Consider the following 24,191-nt stretch of genomic DNA (forward strand, 5'->3'; position numbering starts at 1 on the left):
GAGATGAATGTGGATGCATTTTTTACTGATTTCAAAAAAAAAAAAAATTAAAAGTAGTGTTATCATGTAAGGAAGAGAGCATCAGCTGCTGTTAGAAAGAGGAGATTCCTGACACAAAGTTAAAACTAAAAGTGAAGACAAGGTTTGCAACTGTGTGAACATTTATACAGGTTACACTTACTGTCTGCAAATAAAGAGCCATATTAAAGCTCTACTAAAGTGTATCCATCGAAAGAAGGTGCCCTCACCTTGTTAAAATACTGTTCTGTGTGAAAGAGACATCTGGCTGGGTTTCCCATCCATAGGGCTAAAACGGTTAAGTATTTCATTACTTAGAAAGTAATCCTATTATTTCAGATTTCGTGCATAATGAATTCTTTTTTTCCTAATTTGAAGACTTAGGAAGGGAAATTGAGATTCTCTGGTAAATTTATTTCTGAAAAGGCACTTGACAGACGTCGTAACATCGAAGCAGCCTCGGTCTCAGGAAGAGGCTCTTAGCCGCAGATTGATGATCGGGTACCAGAGGGTGAATGTGTGAGACGCACATGACAGTCAAATGAGGTGATGTCTGCCTTTGGATCTGAGCATGAAATCACCGTAAAAACAAGAATTGTGAGAAGCAGGGCATAAATGAATACTTTGTTTCATCAAAACGTCTAATGTTTCTCAGAGGAAGGTGTGCATTTGAGGAAATGTCTCAGTCCCGAGCATTTAACAATCAACTTGTACACCTATGAGAAGTCTGGGGGAAACAGAGCATGCCTTTCTTTCACAATTTCTGTCACAAATGACTGGACCAGCGGGTGATTAGAAACAGAGGAGGGGAGAAAAGGACAGATGGGTGAGTGAAGGTGTTGGGTAGAGAGGGGAATTGCAGGCGCCACAGAGCTCCCGTGACGTAACGCAGGTGTCAGTAGGGACTTGTTGTTCGCATGGCTGGGGTGGATGGAGTGAAAGCTTTTGTGATCCCAGAGAAGGTCAATCAGTGCTTTTCCTGTAGACCCCCGACCCCACCACCTTGGATCACTGGGAAATGGGGAGTTCTGATTCAGTTGATTAATATGCCCTAAGTGAACCACTTAATTTCAAAAAAGTGTTCAAAGGCCCTAATAACATTCACACCACACAGACCCATCCAGCCATGATCGATGCGGCTCTTTGGTGAGTCATAAAGCCTTTCAGGATAGTGCAGCGCCCAGGCCTCATTTATCATCGTGCAGCTCGGCAAAGGCATCTGCCAGCCCTTGTTTTCAGACAACTTTGATTCTTGAAAAATAGGAATTTATTTTACTTACATTTTTATTCTTGCTTTTAGATAATGAAACATGCTATTATCCGATCTGTGCTTAAGGTTTTGACAAGAGAATTTTGTAGGAGGGGGCCGCCACAGCATTGACCTTTGTTGATGGGTTTGACCTTTGCTAAGTGGGATTCTGTTCAGTGGGCTGCTGGCAGCTCTGAGAACGGGATCCTCTGGAAGCGAGAATTGGCTGATTTAAGCCACAAGCAAAAAACTGAGGGTTTGGGGATCTATGTCATTGAGTTTCTCTTTGTGATCTTGCCTAGACTTACAATTTAATGAGACTGACATCTTTTTTTTTCTTATACTTTTTACACTTTTTCATTGCTCTTCAAAAACATTTGAGGAAGTTTTCATTATTTAGCTTTTAAATTTAGGAAAACATCTAAGGCTCACTTAGTCACAACATCCCAGAAGCTGAGATTTATTCTCGCTCACCAGACTCGTGCCTCTGACTTCTCAAGATGAGAACACACCCATCAACATGCTTTCCCTGAACACCTACTACAATAAAGCTTATTTTTCTTCTGAGTTGCATCCTAGATCCTCTAAAGAATACTCTGACAGAGGGTCTGCACACCTTTTACCTCTAGAGGAAAATCAGGCTGGAAGTCATTAGCCAGAGGGGAAGGTTTCAAGAGGATGGTGAGCGAGGAGCTGGGTGATGATGAGGCAAGTGGAGGTGAAGAAACATATGTCTAAGATGTTATTACGATGCCTTCAGATGCAGTGCTCGGCCCAGCAGAAAACCCATCAGAGTCACGTGTACACCAGGTCCTGCAAAGCTGTTTTTCTGTCGCTGGAGGTGAGAGTCTGTCACATCATCTGCCTGGGAGAAAATTCTCATCGGAAGGCTGGTGTGTGTGGGGTGAAGAGTCAGCCTCCTTCCTCGCCTGTGTTCTCCCTTCCTTCCCGCACAGAGCCCAGGCTCCTGAGGCAGGTCCCCAGTTCTATGCAGTTATATCCGTCTCGTTGCTGTGTTGCTTGCTTTCTTTTTTTGTTTTGTTTTAAGCCTCATGCCGTGCAGCTTGCAGGATCTTAGTTCCCTGACCAGGGATCAAACCTGTGCCCCCTGCATTGGGAGCTCGAAGTTTTAATCAGTGGACTGCCAGGGAAGTCCCAGTGTTGCTTTCTGTAACTGCCTGAAAAGACATCACTTCGTCTAGGGCACAATCTGATCCTGTTTGGTGACCCATTTGTTCCCACTACCTTGGAACCTACCTTGTCGTACCTACACATCGAATCATAACCCCCAAACGTCATCCTTGCTCTGACATATTAGACGTGGCTGACCTTGTTCTGAGACATCCTAAGAATACCTAAGAAAGGAAGTTTGAAAGGAAGAATGAACAGAGGGAAGGACCATTTTCTGATAATTTGATTCATAAATAGAAAGGAATGGAAACTGTGGATGAGGACTGAACGCTGACAGATCTCTTACAACCATCCAGCATCTGCTGTATGGTACTCACCTGTCTTGTTAGACGACCATATGGAAATGGATTGGATTATTCCTTCTAATTAATAAATTAGCAACATCTAATGAATACCCAGAGTCCTGAGCAATGTGGGACACACACACCTACTATGTGCTAGGTCCTAAAACCAGTGCATAACAGAGGTTATCTCCTCTCATCACCAAGCAACCATGTGAGCTATAGATCGTCCACTTTCTATTAATGTGAAAACGGAAGCTCAGAAGCCTGCCTGGGGTCACGCAGCAGAGCTGAGATTCAACCTCGGATCTGAGTGATTTTAAAGTCTGTGTTCTTACGATGGGATACGGAAGAAGAAACTTAAGCTTTCCACTCAGAAATTCGGAGTGTGCAAAGGAGACAAAAGATCTACCCGCAGGCAGTGAGCAGAGAACAGGGGCCCAGACCCTTAGCATAATGGTGCCCAGGGCACGGTCCCACCTCCTCAGGAGCCCTAGTCCTCCAGTGCTGGCAGGACATTGCCGTTATCTTTTATGCTGGGCCGCAAGCTCCTTGATTTTAGTTCATTTACTTTTACATCATCAGTGGCTCACACGAAGCTTAGCACACAGCAGGAGGTCCATACAGTGTACTAAGTGGGAGATTATGATGTCAATTCTGTACTGTCAGATCCTAGAGGCCTTTTCCGTTCGTCCAGAGATCTTGTTTCGTGGCAGCGCTTTCTCAGGCTCTTTCCGGGTTTTATAAGCGTCTGGGACCCAGTCGGCGCGTGCAGCACCGTCCCTTCCTTTGCTGACTGTTAAGGCTGCTCTCTGCACAAGTATCAGGGCTTGCTGTTGACATCTGATTCACATGTTTCAATTGTTTTTGCCTCTGCAAGAATTCTGGCTGGGGAATATCAAATACATGAGAATAAGTGAGGAAATACAAAGAAGAAAGGTGGGGAGAGCATCACGTCCTATTTTTCACAAGAAAAGTTATAAATGCTGAATTGACGTTCACTCCAAGAATAATGAGGTGAATCTATATGCAGCTGGTACCATCCCTGACACGTGTGATTTAATTCAGCCACGAGAAGGCCCCTCCAGTCAGCACCTAGGTGTGACCAGACTTATGAAATCTGCTTGGGGGTGTGGAGAATGTGGAAGTGAGAATTTAACTCAAGGTGAACTCACAGCTTTCTCTGTAAACACAAGGGCTTTAAAAGCTTCCATGCATCACCCTCTCTGCTTAACGTGCAAGCAGATATATCTAGGCTCGCAGCCACCAGGAGAAAGGAGAACTAGCCGTGTGCTGGTCCCACTGTCTATTACGAGGGCCCTTTGAAGCACAGACACCTGACCACGTCCCCCATCCAGAGGAAGCTCCAAGAAATCAAACCTTAAACCAGTCTGAGAATAAGTTGTTGGTGACTAAGGTTAATGATACTGTGTCGTACATTCGAAAGCTGCTAAGAGAGCAGATCTTAAAAGTTCTCACCACAAGAAAAAAAGAATTTGTAACTATGTAAGCTGATGGATGTTAACTAGATCTGTTGTAGTGATCATTTCACAGTGTACACAGATATCAAATCATTATGTTGTACACCTGACACTAATATGTTATGTGTCAACTATACTTTAATAAATTATTCTTTTGAAGGAATAAGACAAAAATAAATAACAGAAAACCCCCCAAAAACCCAGGCAGGGGCAATATGATCTAAGGTATGGCAGGCCATGTGAGGAGGGGATCTTATTCTAAGTACAATGAGAGCCACTGAAAGATTTTATGTGAGCGATATGCTTTGATTTACCTTTCAGGAAGAAGAGAATATACCTTTTAGCAAAAGGGTGCTCGGTGAGGGATGATGGCAGCCTGGACCAGAATGGTAGCCGTGGAAACAGAGAAGTTGATGGAACGAGATACTGTGAAAGAAAAGCCAGCAGGATCTTCTAATGGATGGTATGGGGTCATGAGGGAAAGGAATGAGTAATGGAAGTTCCCAGGTTTGTGGCTTGAGCAACTGAGTGAAGCCTGGCGCTTTAACCAGGGTGGGTGGATTTGGAGGAAGTGGGTGAATCTGAGGGACATTCAGGAGGGAGAATGTGGAGGATGTGATATTACTGGATGTCAGAGGGGTGATGGAATTGAGGTTGGGGAGGAATGACTCCTAAGATATTGGCTTATGCGCCTAAACAGATGGGAGTAAGATAGGAAACACCGGAGGAAGCCTGGGTTTGCAGAAGATAATAGCGTGACTTTAGTTTGGTGTTTGCAGGGTCTGTAAATTAAGGGCCTTTGAAACATTCAGATGAAGAGGATGAGTAGGCAATTAGCTAAAGTTTTGGATCTCAAAGGAGACGTCTGGGCAGGAGATATATATGTGGGAGTTAATGGTGTACAGTTGGTAACTGGAGTCATGAAAGTAGTTGAGATTGACTAGAACTGGTTTTATACCGTGAGCAGAGGACCCAGGTCCCAACCCCAGGGAACACGATGTAAAGCTCAGAACTTTCAGGTTTGGAGGACAATGGTGGCCGCCCAATTCTGAATCTTCCCACTTCCCCTCCCCAAATACCTATAAATCCAATAAGGAGAGCAAATAAAACCACACATGACCCACCTCTTCAGCAGTAAGAGGAGATAGAGAATACCATGACGCTCAAATGACCTGTAGGTAGAAAACTAACCAAATTCCAACAGCTCCTGTCCTCACCGCATCCACTCACCACTGCAAACCTATGGGTGAGGACAGCAGGGGAAAGGAAGCTTAAGAGACTCAAGAAAAAGGAGCAGAGGGTACAGAAGACAGAAGAGTTACTCCCAGAAAGAAACAGTCCAAATAGAAAATACAGGATGCAGGTCAGGCCTTGGTAATTCATAGCACTGGCTACAGGGAAGCAGCTGGCACGCGTGTAGGAAAGGAAGTGGCCTCTTGGAGAAGCCGCCAGGTCTCCTCCTCTCTTCTGGGGGAGACTCAGCTCTACAGGGAAAGAAGGTACCTATTGGAGATGTGGCAGTGAGGGAAGGAAACGAGAAAATGACAGATCCTGCAGAAACAAAAAGCATGCCAACGCCTCCTCCCACCCTACTGAGGAAACGTGAGCAAGGAGGAGAGACCAGACCCCATCCATACGAAACTATTGTAAAAATAGAAAGCACAGTATTCAGACAGTGAAAATTCTCTCCAGAAAAACAGCTGTGAAGCTGAAGAAAACTATAATGTGATACTTCAAACTGGATTAAATATGTTCGAACAGCATTTGGAGATTTGATGAAACATCTTGAACCAGAAATACAAAAATGAAGAACAAAAATGAGAAGAAAAAGATAAGCTATGAAACAGGGGAATACCGAACTCAGGAAAACAATAGGAAAATACAAAATCTTCTCAGAAGCGAAGGTTCAATTACAAGGTATCCAAAGGAGAATAGATTCTAATGAAATTTTAATAAAGGATTTTGAAGAAAAACATAGGGAAAAAAACCAAGAGACAAAAAACTAGGTAAATTAAGATGTGAAATGGATCATAGAAAAACTGGTTGAAATGGAGGGCGAAGTAGGTCCAATATTGTTATAGTTGGAGACCCTGCAGAAGATCAAAGCAATGGAACTAAACTAATGTTTAAAATTATAATCCAAGAAAACTTCCTGGAAACGAACAAACAAACCCTGAACCTATCTATTAAAAGGACCTGCCGGCATCCATGTTCATAGCAGCATTATCCACAGTAGCCAAACGGTGGAAGCAACCCAAGTCTGTCAGTAGATGAATGGATAAATAAAATGTGGTGTATACATGCAATGGAATACTGTACTTAAAAGGGAAGGAAATTCTGACATAGGCTACAACATGGCTGAACTGGAGGACGTTATGCTAAGTGAGAGAGGCCAGTCACAGAAAGACAAATACTTTATGGTTCCACTAATATGAAGAATCCAGAGGAGTCAAGTTCATAGATACAGAAAGTGAAACGGTGGTTGCCAGGGGGAGAGGTGGGATATGAGAGCTGTTGCTTCATAGGTATAGAGTTTCAGTTTTGTGAGATGAAAAGAGTTCTGAAGATAGTTTGTACAACAGTGTGAAAGTACCTAACGGTACTGGACTCTACACTTAAAAAATGATTAAAATGGAAAATTTTATGTTATGTGTATTTTACCACATTAAAAAAAGCTGGCGGGGGGGCAACTGGGCACACTCAAAATGAACCTGAGACGATCAACTTTGAGATATCCTGGGGTATTTGTTATCTATTTTGGTATAACAAATTACCTCCAAATTTAGCAGCTTAAAATAGCAAACAACTATTATCTCACAGATTCCGTGAGTCAGGAATCTACCCGCAGCGTAGCTGGGTGCCTCCGCCTAAAGGTCTCTCATGAAGCTGCAATTAAGTTGTCAGCACTGAGTCTCACGTGAGGCTCAGTGGGATGAGACTGACCTAATAAGAGATGATTGGGGAGACTTGGGTAAAAGGACGGATGGTGAGCATGTCCCATATTTAATTGCAGATCCATGGCTAAAATAAAGGTGAGATTATGGGTATAATAATAACATAGAAACATGTACGTTCTGAGAAAGTAGAAAGAATGCAGCTCAAAATGGGAAGAGAAGGGAGAGAGAGAGAGAGAGAGAGAGGAAAGTGGAGAAAGCTTGTATGTTGCTGTACACATAAATTAGGAGTCAAAGGATGCCTATTAAAGGATAGTGAGAGTGCACATACGCGGGTACAGACGCAACGTCACGCCAGGTCAAGGGTCAGCCTAGCAAGATGGCGGCGGCGGGAACCCGGCACCTGCTGGCCCGGAGCTCTGTGGCGGCTCTGAGCCTGCCCCAGGGCACCCGGTGTTTGGGGGTCATGCACACCCGCCAGGATTGTGACGTTAAAGACTATAGGAAAATTCGAATTGTGGTCATCAGAAAGAGGTGAGTGAAAACATTGCCATTGATTTGACAGCAGAGCCAATCTGAGTGAAGTTGAGAGTGATAGTGTGTGACGGCGGTGGGGGGCTCTTGGTCACATGAAAGTGTGTGTAAACTTGAACAAAGCAACAAAAACTGGGACGTACGGTTATTGTGGGTTACAGTTCAGACAATATCACCGACAGAGTGAATTGCGCACGCTGCGTCTTTGAATCCTTTGGATGTATATCAAACACTACTCCCTGCTAATATAGAATATACCTTCTTTTTAAGTACATAGGAAGTCTTGAAAAATTATCGTATATTAGGGCAGAAGGAAATCATTGACAGGCCTTCATTAAAGTCAGATGTTACTAACAGTTTCTGAACACAATGTAAGAAAGCTAGAAATTAAAAATGAAACTAAAAACAATAAAAAGGCACTTACACCTGGAAACTAAAAAAAATTTCTATTTGACAACTCTTGGGTTAAAAGGGAATTAGAAACAAAAATTACAGAATTTCTGAAAAGTTATGATAATGAAAAGTCTATAAAGCAAGAGCATATTACTTCTATTATAAGAAGCAATGTTCAGAAAAAAATTCATAGCCCTAAACACATACATCAAGTACAAATTTTCAATGAAAATAAATGAATTAGATTCCCAGTTCAAAAATCTAGGGAAAAAAGGAACAATAAAATGAACTAAAAGAAAGCAGAAAAAGATAATAAAGATAAATGCAGAGATTACTGAGAGTGAAAACAAAAATAGTAGATCAAATCCATTAATCAGAATTCTGGTCCTTTGGGAAGAAAGTACAAAATGGACCGCTAGCTAATTTAATCAAGAAGGAGATGTGACGACAGAAGCAGAGTCAGAGAGAGAGGTGGGGAGAGAGTGGGAGGGAAAGAGAGAGAGATTGAAATGAAGATGCTACACTGCTGGCTTTGAAGATGAAAGAAGGGGCCACAAGCCCACAATGCAGGCAGCCTCTAGATGCTGGAAAAGGCAGGGAATAGATTCTTCTAGAAGCCATGCAGCCCTTCTCTGGGGTATATACCTAGGAATAGAATTCCTGAGTCCTATGGTAACCTATGCGTAACCATTTGAGAACCTGCCAGGCTGTTTTCCAAAGTGGCCGCACCATTTCACATTCCACCAGCAGTGTTTGAGTGTCCCAGTTCCTCCACATCTTCACCAATGCTTGCCGTTGTCTGTCTTTTAAATTTTGTCCATCCTAGTGGGAGTGAAGTGATCTGTGGCTTTGATTTGCATTTCCCTAATAACTAATGATGTTGAGCATCTTTCAAAGTGCTTATTGACCATTTGTGTATCTCCTTTGGAGAAACGTCTATTCAAATTCTTTCCTCGTTTAAAAATTTGTTTCTCTTGTTGAGTCGTAAGAGTTCTTGATGAATTCTAGATACAAGTCTTGTTCCTTTGTTTTGAACATCTTTGCCTGATTTTCATTTTCCTTGACTTTCTGTGTTGGTATCTGTGCATTGGACAAAACAGGTGCATCTTCCAGTCTTCATGGACTGGTCTCGTACAGGAGAAAACCCCCATCAATCAGCCCAGTTAGAGATTCCGGGGGTCTTTGTCAACTCTTTCCCTCCTCAGGGAGAAGCAGACAGCTATTGTTTTTGTCAGCTACTCTGTGCTGTGAGGGGGCTGGGGGGAGCTCTGGCGTCTCAGTCCAAACTGTTGTCTCTGTTCTCTTCCAGGCAGCTAGACTGTGCACGCCTGTTAGAGATTCAAGACTGGAAAGACCAATGCTAGTGCTTCGGACAGTCCTGGAGAAGTTTGGGTGGTAGACGTACAGATCAGCTCTTTCCCTCCCTAGAGGGTGCCGACAGCTGGGGTTTCTCATCCACTCACTGTCTGCTAGGCAGGGGAAAGGTCTGTGGCATCTGCCAGCCCAAGCCCCAATTCTGTTTTACCCCAGGCAGCTAAACTGTTCCAGACCTGTCAGAGCTCCAGGACTGGCAAGACAGAAGCCAGTCAGGAATTCCCTGGCGGTCCAGTGGTTAGGACTTGGCACTTTCACTGCCGTGGGCCTAGTTCAATTCCTGGTCGGGGAACTAAGATCCTGTAAGCCACTCGGCCAAAAAAAAAAAAAAAGAAAAAGAAGGCAGAAGCTAGTCCTCTGAGGAGGCCCCTTGGAGGAGCTGAGGGGGTGCTGGATGTGTAAAGCAATCCGTTCTTTCCGCTGGGTTAAGCAGAGAGCGAGGGGGTCTCTTTCTGATGGTAGGGTGCTGTGCCAGGTACAGGGACAACAGCGAAAGGGAAACCTGAATCTTCCTGCTGACTTCAGTGGGTCTAGTTTTGTGTTCTCCCAGGCGCAGGAGCCTTTCACTTGCTTTCTGGATTTCTCAAAAAGAGACTTTGTGAATTGCTGCTGAGTTGGTGTGTTAGTAGGGGAAGGAGGGTCTAGGGCCTCCTACGCCACCATCTTGCTGACTTCACTCTCATTTCAGCTCAAAGGACCTCGTTTAATATTTACATGAGGTAAGATATAACACAGAGAGCTCACTGTTCTTTCCAAGATTCACTTGTTTTCTTGAGTAAAGTCTCTTTTGGCTCATGTCCAGAGTTCTGGGAAAGTTGAGTGTGACAGTGTCTGCTAGTTCTGATTGCTTTCATGGAGGAGTGGATTTTTCAGAGGTTTTCATCCCATCATTCCAGAAGTGCCTCTTCCCCTTGTTTTTGAAAAAGCTCTGGAAGATCTGTATGTCAGGGTTCCATCAGAAAAACCCATCTAGTAGGAGTTATATATTAAGACATTTATTGCAAGGCGTTGGTTTATGTGACTGTGGGGACTGTTTGCGTAGGTCCCAAATCCATAGAGCAGACTCCCAGGAAGGGTGGGCTGGAACTCTTAGGCATGAGCTGGAGCTCCTGTCCACAGGTAGAATTTCTTCTTCTGGGAAACTTAAGTTCTGCCCTTAAGGCCTTTCAGCTTAATTGACTCAGGCCCACCCAGGTTGTCGCTAATAATCTCCTGTAGTTGAAGTATAGGATGATAGACTTCCATCCTGTCTACAAAATACCTTCACAGCGACACCCGGATTAGTGTTTGATTCTTTTCATCTGCTCTCTAGGGAAGCCATGGGGGCAAGTCTCAGAAGGCACCAGGTTTAAAGAGCTGTAAACAAGGCAAGCCAGCTATGACTGCCCAAATCAGAGGAAGTACAATACAAAGGTGTAGGAAGCAGTTTGACTGCACGTGCACTAAATGGAAGGAAATTGGATAGGACATCTAATAGTTTGGGAAACATGAAAGCAGAGGTGATGGGATGTAGTGCCAAGAACACTGGACACAGTGCAGAGAACGCCAAGACCACCTGGCTCTGTGACTCACTACCTCAGAGCTAACCAACCTGTCTGAGCCTCAGTGTTCTCAATTGTGAAAGGAGAATAGTAATAAAAATAAAACCATGGGTATGAGATTTAAATGAGAGAAAATGAAGGAAAGTGCTTTATAAACTGTAAAGCATAACGTAAACACCTGAGTTACTATAAAGACTGCAAAATTAAGTTTTATCACATTGATGATGTAAACCCCATTTTACATAACATAATTCAGAATAGCCAAGAAGACTGGAAGAAGCCAAGAACATCTATACATCAATGGCATATGTATCCTCCACCCACATGGGAACAGTGGATGTGAGCCCAGTCAGCAAATCCCAGATGCCCCTGAGTCTGGTCTCTAGAGCTGTGATCAGTACACACAATTCATCTGTGTATTTTTAGCATTTTTGCTGCTTCTTATTTTTGATCAGAAGAGGCGATGCTCAGTTTATGGCATTTTGTTTAGTTAAAAACTAAGTAAGCCCATGTAGGAAAATATTAAAGGAAAAAATGAATGACTTCACAGTTAAACGCTCAGTGTTTGATTTTGGGGGCCTTGTGTTTGACAATGTGAGGATATTCTGCTTTCATGCCCAGCAGTGCATCTGCATTCACTGCAGTAACATGTTTTATTCACTCTTTATTCATTTATCTTTAGAGACTTAGAAAGACCTGCTAATTTTTAGGAAATCAACTCCACAGTCTGGTGGAAAAAAAAAAAGAGGGCAGATGGGAGAAGGATGATTTCAGTTCTCAGAATTTAAATGGAAAACTCCCTTATTTTGCCTGGTCAAACCCTGGTTTGGGGATATATAAGTACAACCAAAGCCAGAAGAAGGTCCTTTCTGGAATTTTGGGGAAACTATCCGAGGTCATTTAAGGCACTGACCCCCCCCCCCCCATGACCACCAAGAAGCTTAAGAGGAAAAAATACTAGGTAAACACAGTGTAACCAAATTCTTACATTTTAGTACTATGAGGTTTGGTAAAATTAAGTAAAAATAGCAATAGCATGTATTAGTTGCCACAGAGACCTTAACTAATAGTACCTGAGGCCAAAAAAATTTTTAAAGTGTGTATGAAGATATTAAAGTTGTTTCTTAAGAAAATGTCACATATGTTGAAGAACTTAGGCCTCCTTTTTCACAGGACTTTAACCAACTGACCGAATGACTTGAAGTTATGACCCTTTTATAAATGGGTGTCTCAGACAGTCAGCTCCACTGGTAACTGTGATGTTAATTTAAATAACCACAGCAGTTTACTGAAAAACAAACTCAAAGGACAGTATAACTTCAGTAAAAACCAAGGGCAATCATGAAATCGCAACAACTTTAGTAAAAGAATGAAAGAAATCTCAGTGTCTCCAGATGGGAGGTGAAAGATCTATGTAGATAATTGTAGCTGAAGTCCATGGTTTTGTAGAAACTACATTGTGATACTAAAACGAGGCTCTCTTTCAGGGGTCAGCGAACTTTCTCTGAAAAGGGCTACATAGTAAAATGTTTTAGGCTTTGTGGGCCATCAGTCTTAGGGACAACTCTACAAACTGCCACTATGGTTTGAAAGCAGCCATAGAAAATATGTGAATGCATGGGCATGGCTGTGTTTCAATAAAACTTTATTTACAAAAATCATGTGGTGGCCTGGATTTGGCCTTCAGGTTGTGGTTGGCTGACCCCTGCTCTAATCAATAAGAAACTACTTTGTTCATATATTACAAGTACAGAAAAAGGGGGAGGGGGAGAGGTAGGAAGGAGGGGGAGGGAAGCATATTACAAAAAATATTTAAAATTAGTGATCAGTTCATTGGGAGGGAAAACACAAGACAGTGTTTTCCAGACCAGGTCATGCATCAGAAGCACCTGGGAAACGTTTATAGATTTTCAAGGTCCACCTCCAGAGACTGCCATTCGGTAGGTCTAGGGATATTTTTATATTCCCCAGTGAGACCCTTTGATTTAAAAAGTCAAGTGACAGTAATAAAATGATGTTGGACTAGGAGAAAATGATAGGAAAATGGAATGATATAGATTGACACTCATAAAATGAAATGTGTGGACCATTTGCTATAAAATTCCAGAGGGCGCATGCCAGGCAGGGCTCTCCAGAGGCAGCTGAAGGGACAGGTGAAAGAAGAGCTTTGACAGACGAGGGGTGGCCGTGAGCTCTGGAGCCCCAGGGGGTACCAGGTCCGTTGCTCACACATTCAACTTTCAATCCTGAGTTGCCGCAGAGCCCAGTCCCAGCCCTGGCTTTGCTGTCAACTCTCATGTGACCTCGGACAAGTCCCTTAGCTTCTCTGGGCCAAGGTTTCCTCATCTGGGGAAACCTCTCCCAGCAGCACGTGTAGGATTCCATAAAACACAGACATATCACGGTGGATTCGGAGAAATCCTAACCTTTGTCCTTCTCTTATGAAGTTAAACTAAACAAGTATTTAAGAGTGAGAAAATTATAGACTACGGCATGTTAATGGCCCTTTGGCAGGATTTTCACAGAATCACAGAAACAGGACTAAACTTCTGAAGGACATTTGGTTTAGATGACGGGGTTTCCGTTTATGAAGGGACTTTCAGTAATCACTCGGGAACTTGTCGATTCTCCTTTTCCAGACACTTCGCTGGTCTTCTGGGCCACTTTACGGTGCGCCGACGGTTGCAGAGCCAGGCCAGCCGCGTGTGAAGAGGGGCTGCAGCAGGGCCGGGACCGAGCAGGCGAGTCAGGTAGCTCCGTGCACGGGAATCCAAACGGCGGGCAGGTTTCTGCCCTTCAGAGGTAACTTTCATTTTTAACAAAGCAGTCACGTGACTGGAGCCGAGTAAAGTGCTGTTTAAGATAGGGAGAGAGGAAGAGATGGGGTGTGATTTTAAGAGCTGGAAGAAGGCTGTACACGTGCAGGACACCCACTATGACCACTGTTTTTGTGTTGATTACAGAATTCCTGGAGAGGCCGTGTGCAGTGGTGCTGGGGCCTCCAGAGTCCATGGATGCTAGGAACTCCAGGGCTTAAACCTCTCGGCCTTGCCTTCTTTCCGCTCTCCCACTTCATTTTACACATTTATATATTATATGCATTACCACTTCACTAGTATTATATACAGTTCCTAATCTCTTGTAGTTAACCCTTAACCAGTGTTTCCATAAGTCCCGCATGAAGGATTAATGCTTCAGACCAACGCTGGTTGTTCTATGAATTAGCGATAACCAATTTTCTGGGACTAATGTGAATTCAACCCACGAAATGAAATAACCAAAATGAAAATGAATGTCTGTGTTCCACAAAGAAAATGGAATTTAAGCTCCCTGCTGACCACAGTCAGCTCTGCTGTAGTGTAACATATGTTCCTAAAAATCCCTGCTCTGTGCAAAATTGCCCAGTAAAAACCACAGAGCTCATGGGAATGATGGGATCGGGGCACAACACCCGAAAATGTCATTAGTGATACACTGAAAAAAAAGGAGCCTATTAATACAAACAGTAGCACAGCTTTAAACATACTAAATGGTCAGGAAATATATAAATACCACAATAAATGTGGCACATTATCTTGAAAAAGACCTGGAGGATGCCTGTGGTCGTGGGTAGTGGGCGTCAGAAGGGCTGCAGCTCTTGGGTTGTTGGAAGTGAGGAAGGGAGAGTGATGTGAGGTCAGAGGCACAGTCACAGCTCCAGGTCCTGGCCACTGTGCCCCCCAGTGTGTGGAGCTGAGGTAGATGTTTGAGGGTGTGTCTGGCATGTTCCTACTGGCACAGTTCAGCTGGGTGCCGTCTTCCGTGTTCATCTAATGTTCTGTGAGGACCAACATGCATGCAGCAAATGTGAAAAGTGCATGGCGCTCAAATGATTCCCTCGCATCTCAATCGCGTTACAACAGTTACGCATTTTCAAAACAAGTGCTACAGCTGAACTGTGTTTGCTCACCTGGCACCAGTGACAATGGAACGCTCTAAAAAGCCTTCTAGCCACCAATGGTGTACCAGTAAAGTTCCAAAAAAACGCTGACACACGGAACTATGGTTGGTAAATTTAAAAAATAAGACTGTGTAACTTTAAAGGGTATTCAGTGAAGAGATTTCTTTTCTCTGTCCGTCTTTCAGTAAGTTGATTTTGTCATGGAAGTCTCTATCATTTATACTAATAAACTAGTTCACAGGTTGAAGGCAAAGCTCTAGTTCGTGAAAAGACTCAATTTTACTTTTACTTCTTCAGGGATCAGCTAAAGACACTCTTAGTCCCGAGTATTTAAACTTTGTTTGCAATAGAGAGACACACAATTGGGAGAGAGACACACAATTGAGAGAGAGGCACAAAGGCTCCACCTTGTGAGTCATCAAAGTGCTTTATTTTGTAAAGCCTGGCTCATGACTGGAGTGTACTGTTAGCACTAGGAGATACAAGGCAAACTTCCTCACTCTGTCCGAAGAGTTGATCAACAGAACGGATGACAGAGACTGTTACAGACAAAAATAAAGCATTTTGTAAACTTCTAGAAGCATACACGGATTGGCCACAAAGGAAACAGTTACTCAAATAATGTACGGGTACCTTCTCTTTACTTCAGGGTCTCGCTTTTGTAATCCTGGATCAAAGAAACTACAGCATAACTTCAGAGCACTGAAAGGGACTCAACGCCAGAATGAATGGTGGGGGGGGGGGGAAATACTAAATCACCATCTCAATTAATTTAAACACAAAAAATACAGATTTGTACAACAAGGTCACAGTGCTGTTGACATCGTCCGTTGAGGATAACATATCTCTGTGAAGTCAGTTGCTGCTGGCTTCCCAGGATGCCGGCTGCTGTCACCTGGTGTTTTCTGAAGTAAACCCACATACGTTGGGCACAGTTGCAGACTTGATAAGCCCTGAAGGAAAGTCACTGGCAGAGGCAGTATGGTGCGGGGTATTTGTTGAGCTGTAAGTAATTACTGAGGGGTGGATTTTTTTTTTTCTTTTCTGAACCTGCCTACAAAAATCATCTCACGTTTTAAACAAAGAATTTCAAAGGCACAGCTTTAGCACAGTGTATGAGTTGATAACCTACTCTAAGCAAGTCTAATATTTTAGCTTGACACCTTTCAGAAAATGCCAGGAAGTTGGTAAATACATGATCGATGTTGGAAATTTATAACTTGATTAGACACAGTCAGCACAGTTTAGGGCAATGAACTTGTGTAACCAGATCTGGGTTAAACATTTTCTTAAACAAAAAAAAAACCATTAGGTTGATAAATGTGCATCGGAGGAAGACAACCCCTCTCCTTTTACTGTAAAAGACCGCCTACCATTAAAATGTGACTGCAGGACACACTTCAGAATGTGATAGGCATTTCACCGACACTGTAAAGTGACTTTACCTGTAAACTTCAAAAATCACATGCTGTACACTAAATTTTTAGATTCAGAAATATCCCTGTTTTCCTAATAATGTAAACAGTAATATTGAGGGTTTCAGTTAAAGGCAAATTCGTAACAAAATACCACCGTTTAACTGGAAAATTGAGGGTTCTAAATGCTTTGCTCACCTTCCCACCATGGGAGATGTAGGTGCCATTGCCCAAAACTGCACTTTTCAGGTAAGCTTTATTTTTATTTTGTAGCATTAATTACTATGTTGCAACGTAAGAGTGTGTCAGTGAAGAAGCTCCAGGCAAGAAAAGAGAAGTAAGCAGTGTTCCTGGGCATATTTACTGAGGTGAAAATGTACAGAGAGAGACACTAGGGGCATCAGCTTCCTGCTGGAGGAGGGACCTTTGTCCCCAGACACCGTGAGTCCCGACACCTGAACCAGGATGCGCGGGAGATGCCAGCCTCCTCCGTCCAGCGCCCGGGGTGCAACTATTAAGGAGTGTCAGCGTGCGTGGTAGAAGTGTAACATCTGCAGTAAGTTTTTTTTCCTTTTAATCACCATCATTATTATTATCATCATCATTATTATCTCCATTATTATTACGATTACCGTCTCACATCTTTCAACTCCAAAAGATAAACTGATCCACAGTTTCTCGTGTGGTGCCAACCTGGGTGGTCTGACATCGCATCGCCTTCTCCCCTCCCCCCTGCATGTGCTCACTCACTCACTCACTCATTCATCCGTTCATCCACAGCTGGAATCAGAGGGTTACTACTCCAAACACACTCTGACCGAAGTCGGTTTCCATCAACCAATCCATCAGTTTTTAAGATGCTCACGTGCGCGTGCGCGCGCACGCCCCCCCGCCCCCCCACATACACACCCAAGTCAGAAATAGCTAGAGTGATGCTGGGAAATATCAGGTAGCTGTTAAAGCAAGTAGTCCCCAAATCAGTCATCTTGGCCTGAAGATGTAAACGAGGAGGTGTGCTTCACTGAATTTGGTTTTCATTTTTCCTGTGCCGAAGCCACCTCTGTCCTTCCCACGCTCACGTCCGTCTTCGGCCATGCAGGACGTTACGTCAAGATGTGGCCAATAAAGTCCAAAAAGCGCTTGGAATACTGTTCTGGGTTCACGGTGGAGATCTCCGCACCAGCCTGGGCAGCGTGAGAGGAGAGGAACAATGACAGAATTACTATCAGTAGCTGCAGGAACTTCCACTGCAGCTGAATATGAAGCCAGTCATTTTCAAACCTGTGCAGCCTCTACTCGTAACTCAGAATAGCTTGGATATTGGTCTGAATAGCCAAGGCTCTTAGGAACCTGTGTGTGAAAACGAGGCAGAGTCGTAGAACCAACAGATGCCACTGTCACACACACTGTGACTGCTGCCACTAAAAAAAAAAAAAAAATCCAACCAACCACGTTTGAGATGCTCCCGTCAAATGTGGAATCTGCGTGGCCTACGTTCAGAAGCCACGGGAGGATGCTTCTGTTTCTCAAGAGAGCAGATTGGAGATTCCTTGAGAATGACACAAACAGCAACGTTTGGCCAAAGGGAAACTCCAATGGCAAGGACACAAGGACCGTGTTCATTTTTCAGGACCGAGGTAAGCGGCTGGGTGCTCAGAAATGAGGGGCGACGGCCACAGCAAGCAGGGGCGGTGTCAGCTGCCGGGGCTCTTTCCTGGCCCCGTAAGCAGGCGAGACACAGCGCTGTGACTGCGTCTCCCCCGAGGGGCACGGGCACGGGGGTACCATCGTCCCCGTTCACAGAGACCTGCTTGGAGCTGGGAAGCTGGCCCCTCGCAGAGGCTCAGTGGGGGGTTTCCTATGACAAGAGCACAGTAGGGCCAGCAGACCCCCCCCAGTTACCAGCCAGCCTCCTGAGCTACAAAGGTCAGGACCAGAGTTTTACTAAGTCACCAGAGGCTGTTTTTACACACGCAGCTCACAGGAGAACCTGTCATTTCCAAGCCTGGCCTGGGCCCCTGGGATCTCCACGGAGGAGCCCCAGTTTTGAAGGCAGAGAATGGTTCCCAGCAGCAGCTCGACACAAACTGCACCCAGCTTTAGGCCGTGTGCCGTGTCTCGGAGCTGAGCTAGTGACTTACAGGGGAGATGCAGATGAAGCCGTGTTTGCAATGGCGTGTTTCCAGCTGCACGTGGTCTGGAATATCACAGCAGGTTTGAGGAGGGGTGGGAACAAACACGGAGCGCCCCCCACTGTTCAGTCTGTTCACCACAAAAATCTCATCAATAAGCCATTAGGACCCCTTCATCAGCTGGCGGAACTGAAGCGCCAAAGCGCTTCCTCCAGGTCACACACTGGAAAGGTGAGATAGGATTCTGGCCCAGCTCTGTCCTTGCAATACACCCAGGTGGTTCAACCAGAGAGGAGCATCAGAATTACCCGAGCCTCTTAGAGGCCCCTCCCCCAGCCTCCTGAGCTGGACTCGGAATCAGGGAAAGGGGTGGTGCATCTGTCAGGCACACAGTTTGCAAATGGTGCTCAGAAGGCCGCGGTGCCGACCCCCGTGTGAGAACTGCTGTGTACCCTTCTCTCTGACCGATAGAGGATTCTTAACGCGTTCGGTGGGCTGGGTAGGTCGTGGTCCGTGCGCTGCACACAGCAGGCACACCAGAAATAGTTGACGGTGTGACTGAAATATTTCTGTGGCAAGTGGGGTATGGTGTTAGGCTGGTTCCGTTGCTGACACGACAGCCTGTTTGACTTTAAAATAGAGAAAAAGAGCCTTTAGTAGCGGTTGATGTTCTGCGGGGTGTTGGTCGGCTCCACACTGTGGGGAAGCATCTCTCCTGCCAGTGTGAACGAGCCAGGGCACAAGTTCATCCCTGTGGGATGGGGTCTGTGGCCTTTCTGGCGCGCCTGAAAGCCAAAATGGATCCCTGCGATGCAGACACAGTGCAGACTCACGACTTGTGAAGTCCAGCCGGCCAGGCGGGCCTCACTGGGAGATCTGGGGGTGGGGCTGGGTCCTGAGGAGCAGCCCTCCCTCTACCACTGCCTAGGACGCAATCCTGGCTGGCAAGTAAGCTCTCGCCCTCAGTTTCTTCACCTGTAAGCAGGAGTGCACTGGTTTTCCCTCACAGGCTCGTCCCGGGGACTCAACAAGTTACCATAGGCCGGGACACTGAGAATTCTGAGCAAGGACAGCAAAGGTGAGGGGTTCGTATTACTCAACTTTGAGCCTGCACTCAACAAATTTCTGTAGTAGAAAAAATTACAATCTGCTGTGCGGAAAGGAATATAATATTGTGTATCCTGGAAGCATCTGAAGCAGAGAATAGTGCTTCAGTTCTGAACATTTCATATTAAAACACTTAGTTGTCATCATTCAGCCCTTTTGTCTTTTGAAACATTTTTCGAACAGAAAAGAATTTGTGTAATATTCTCACGATGCATGTGTCTGTTAATAACCCCGGTGGGGAAAAGAAGAGCCGCGCCGGGTTTAAGTGACTTGGGAGCGGCGGTCCGAGCGCGTGCTGCCTCTGACTCCGCATCAGAGCGTGACCCCTGCAGGGAACCAGAGCCAATGAAGGCCTGTGGGCAGCTCAGCGGAAAGGAGCGGACCTGAGCTGGTCCCTGCACGACAGGAAGCAGGGAGCAGAGAGGGAAACCAAACGGAGATACTTACGCCGTGTTTAACAGTTTTTGCAGCGTGGGCAGCTTTCTTTTTTGCATCATAATGAGTCAGAATGTCAATAATTGCCATAAAGTACACCTCCTTCCTAGGCGAATCTGTAAGGGATGAGAGCGATGATTGTGGGACAGGTGATGACAGCACCTGGAAGAGTGCGAGCTGCTGACGGAGGAAGAGGCGAGGGATTCAGTGGGGCGGGGGTCGAAGGGGTCTGAAAACACAGGCAATAGAGGCTTTTCAAAAGTCTTGCATATCCCTGTGAAACAGCTTAACTTTCTGTCCCCAGTTCTCTCTCAATTTGAAAAGTAAAAAAGAGAATATAACCTCAGGATATCACCAGTAGAGGTGCAAGGCTGAGACTGTTTTTGTTAATCTTCATTTTCTTTAGTGATTGTGTATTGCTTTGGTATAAAGAAAAATGCTATTTAAAAAATACTCTAAAACAAGTAGAAGTAATTATGCTCCCTAATACTTTCTACCATTACATACTGTTCCTAATGAGCTGTTCACTAATTCTCATTGGATCTAGTATCAGAACTGGATAAGGGCATATATCACCTACAGTACCCATCTTCTACATATTTCCACAAATATGATGCTGTTGCAATTATGAATAATACGAAAAAGTACATTTGACTATATCTGATTTTCTGTGTTGAAGAAACAATTTTGCTGAGCAAAATAAAAAACGTAACAGGCTTCCCTGGTGGCACAGTGGTTGAGAGTCCACCTGCCGATGCAGGGGACACGGGTTCGTGCCCCGGTCCGGGAAGATCCTAGATGCCGCAGAGCGGCTGGGCCCGTGAGCCATGGCCACTGGGCCTGCGCGTCCGGAGCCTGTGCTCCACAACGGGAGAGGCCACGACAGTGAGAGGCCCACGTACCGCAAAAAAAAAAAAAAAGATGGATCTCACTTTAGAGAAGAGGGCCACAGACACCTTAATGGGGGAAAGAGCAGAGGACAGACACAGCAGCAAATTGGAGATTCTCATCCCACAGCCTGGGCCAGCTTCAGCACTCCTGAGAAGGAAAGGGCTGGTAGCAACGAGGTGCCTGCCCTACACGAGGTCCACAGCGGGTTTGGAGTGGATCACGTAGGTACCTAGCTCAGGATAGACTTGTGACACTTGAGATCCACATAAAAGAGAGAGAGCTAAGAAAAAGAATATTTTAAACCATTCCTTATATGGTATGGACATTTACACAAGCATGTGCATATGTGTGTTGTGTATGTACAACACACACTTGTGTGGTTTCACTCTGTTCCCTCAACATCACACAAATCAAGGACCTCATCACATTACAGTTCAAAACCAGAGGTTACAGTTACCTTTAACATACTTTGTCCCGAAATCAATTGATTGGGACTCTTGAGAAGGAGTCTTAGGGGGCAGCATGCGGGTTTTTTTTGTTTTTTGTTTTTTTGTTTTTTTGCGGTACGCGGGCCTCTCACTGTCGTGGCCTCTCCCGTTGCGGAGCACAGGCTCCGGACGCGCAGGCTCAGCGGCCATGGCTCACGGGCCCAGCCGCTCCGCAGCATGTGGGATCTTCCCGGACCAGGGCACGAACCTGCGTCCCCTGCATCAGCAGGCGGACTCTCAACCACTGCGCCACCAGGGAAGCCCCAGGGCAGCATGCTTTTAACCGGGGTGATGATTACCAGCAGATCATGCAAAAAGAAAAATCCAACCAATGGCAAAAAGAGTTGATAGTAACTCAACTTACTTTCATGGCATTTAATTCCATAAACATCAATGTTTGGATCAAACTCGCCGGGAGCCAAGGGCGGTGAGCTGTTGAGCGTATTTCCAGGACTGTCGGGAGGGGTTCCAATAGGGTGGGTGCCGTCGCTCTCCCCCTCCTCCTCTCCGTCGTTCTCTTCACACTCCACTTCTTCCTGTTCGGCTCTCTCCACATCGTGGATTCCCACCAGGAGGCTGTAGTCCATGAGCTTCAGCTGGGCAAGAAACTGGAAGGTGGGAAGCGACATGGTCAGTTATGCCTTAAACACAACCCCAGAGTTAAAGACAGCAAGCTCACAAAAGGGCGGCAGAGGCGAGAAGGTTTCCCCAGGAGCAGCCAGGAGCCACTTTAATGGTGCTGTCACGGTCCCTGGAAGTCTCTCCAGCCAAAGCTGTAGCCTCGCACTTCAGGCTGGCTCAGAGCCAGGATTACCTCCCTGAGATGCAAAGCGGGATGCTGGGAGGGATGCATTTATCACGTGGAGGTCGTACTACACCAGAGAGCAAGAGAGCAAGGAGACGCAGGGAAGAAAACGTTTCTCCGAACAATTAAGACTGGCTAATGGGGAAACCAGGGACCTCCCACGTAGCTTCCAGGGGAGCCCCTGAACGGCTTGTGAAAAGCACTTTGAAACGCAGCACACTCTGTGGAGGAGAGTATTATGCCGTCCATCACAAATAAGCACAAGCATCAGTGTCCCAGCCAACCAGCAAATGCCTGTGTCTCTGCTCAGCGCTGCCCTTCAGGCCTGCTGGGGGGCTTCCTTCTGACGGAAGCGGGAGCCGGAGACGCTCCTCCATCACCCCCTCCCGTGCCTAGCACAGTGCCTGCCCCGACCGACCCCCTTTATCTGGGGGCTCTCTCTGGCCCGTTCCCCTCGCCTCCACTGCGTACCCTGGATGCCCTCCAGAGGTCTGGGCACAGCTGGAGAAGCTGGATTGCCGGGTGGCAACATCTCCCACCCACATGTGTGTAGTGGGTGCAGCGTGGGTGGGGCTTGGTCGGGCCAGGTCCTGCTCCGCTTGCAGGGTAACAAGGCAAAAGCCCCCTTGCCCCATCCCTGCTTCTCCCTCTGGGCCCTTGGAAGGTCCCTGGGAAGTGGCAAAGGTTGCATGCTGCCTGAACTTCCCCTTCTGGTCATTTGGCAAGGGAAGAATTTGATCTGGTCACGCCCCTGCCTAAGACCTTTCAGTGGAGTATCGTTTCTCACAGGGTGGAAACAAACTCTAACACTGTCCTCGGGACCTGGGTAGTTTGGCCTCATCGCCTCTCGGGCCATCTTGAACCCTGTGCTGGCCTGTGGCCCCCTCACTGCGCTCCTTCACCTCCCACTTGACCTTCAGGTCTCAACTGCAGGGCACTTGCTCACGGAAGCCTGTCCCGATTCCTGCCGGGCATGTGTGCACTGCACACTTTCCCTTAAGGACACCTGGTTTAGCTGCACACTCATTAGATGACTTGAGTAACTTCTATCTTCCCCAAACAGCGCAGCCCCGTGAGGACCGGGGCTCTGGCCGATTTTGCCCTTGAAACTGCCATTATTAGTCAAATCCATCTCACCTGCCTTCACTAATCAAGGTCTTTTAAGACTTGCATGTCCTCCAAGGGGCATGTAGCCTAAACAATGATATCTGCCCAGCTGCTTTCTAGAAACTTGGAGTCAGCTGTGTCTAGTTTGAGCTTAGTTGGTTGAGACTGGATAGGAACACTGACCCTCCAACTGGGCATGCGTGAGGGTCTTTTCACACGTGCAGAGGATGGAAAGCTCCACCCTTGGATCGCGCAGAGGCCAGTAGCCTAGTTAAGCCCGTGCAGAAAGCCGACTCCTCTACCTTTTCCCAATCGCCTTTCCTCACGCTCCCCGGGCCTCAGGCAGCACTGCTGCTGCTTGTCCCATAAACACCTCGAGCCCCTTGCCTTGGGGAGGCGAATTTGAGATTTGCTCTTCCCGCTTGGCTGCCTTGCGAACAAACCCTCTCTGCTGCAAACTTCAGCGTCTCTGCGTTCGGCTTGCACGTCGGGCACAAACGAGCCTGGTTCGGTGACACCCTCGCTGCACTCCTGACTCCCAGGTAAGTGATGTTGCTACTTGGTATTTATTGAACAAGAGAACAGGATGCCTGCTGCTTCTTCCCCAGTCCTCCTTACCTCTCCCTAACTTCCCCTGACCCTTTCCTCTAAGACGAATAACCACCCAAACCAAATAAAAACAAAGAACAACAAAAAGACCTTCCTTTGAGACTGTAAGAGGCAGCACCTACTGGAAGCAAAACGAGACGATTTACGATATATATATATATATATTTTTTTTTTTTCGGTACGCGGGCCTCTCACCGCCGTGGCCTCTCCCGTTGCGGAGCACAGGCTCCGGACGCGCAGGCTCAGCGGCCATGGCCCACGGGCCCAGCCGCTCCGCGGCACAAGGGATCCCCCCAGACCGGGGCA

At 46.0% G+C, this 24,191-nt stretch overlaps 1 protein-coding gene across 2 annotated transcripts in view; it reads right to left on the reverse strand.

Annotated features, from left to right (window-relative positions):
• Window positions 1-15,304: 15,304 nt before the first annotated feature.
• The window catches only part of PIP4K2A (phosphatidylinositol-5-phosphate 4-kinase type 2 alpha), a 177,685-nt gene continuing 168,798 nt past the window's right edge, over window positions 15,305-24,191 (reverse strand). Inside the window, exons 8-10 of one of the 2 annotated variants that reach the window (XR_010934027.1) lie at window positions 21,729-21,972; window positions 19,998-20,214; window positions 15,305-17,495 (exon numbers count right to left, since the gene is read on the reverse strand). Coding sequence is in view for 1 of the 2 variants with exons in the window: in XM_067702995.1 (XP_067559096.1) it covers window positions 17,415-17,495; window positions 19,998-20,101; window positions 21,729-21,972 (429 nt within the window). In the remaining variant the exon portion in view is untranslated. The remainder of the gene's footprint in view (window positions 17,496-19,997; window positions 20,215-21,728; window positions 21,973-24,191) is intronic. The other variant, XM_067702995.1, reaches the window with a different exon arrangement.

Source organism: Pseudorca crassidens, chromosome 1 (genome assembly GCF_039906515.1).
Source record: "Pseudorca crassidens isolate mPseCra1 chromosome 1, mPseCra1.hap1, whole genome shotgun sequence".
Classification (NCBI taxonomy): Eukaryota; Metazoa; Chordata; class Mammalia; order Artiodactyla; family Delphinidae; genus Pseudorca; species Pseudorca crassidens.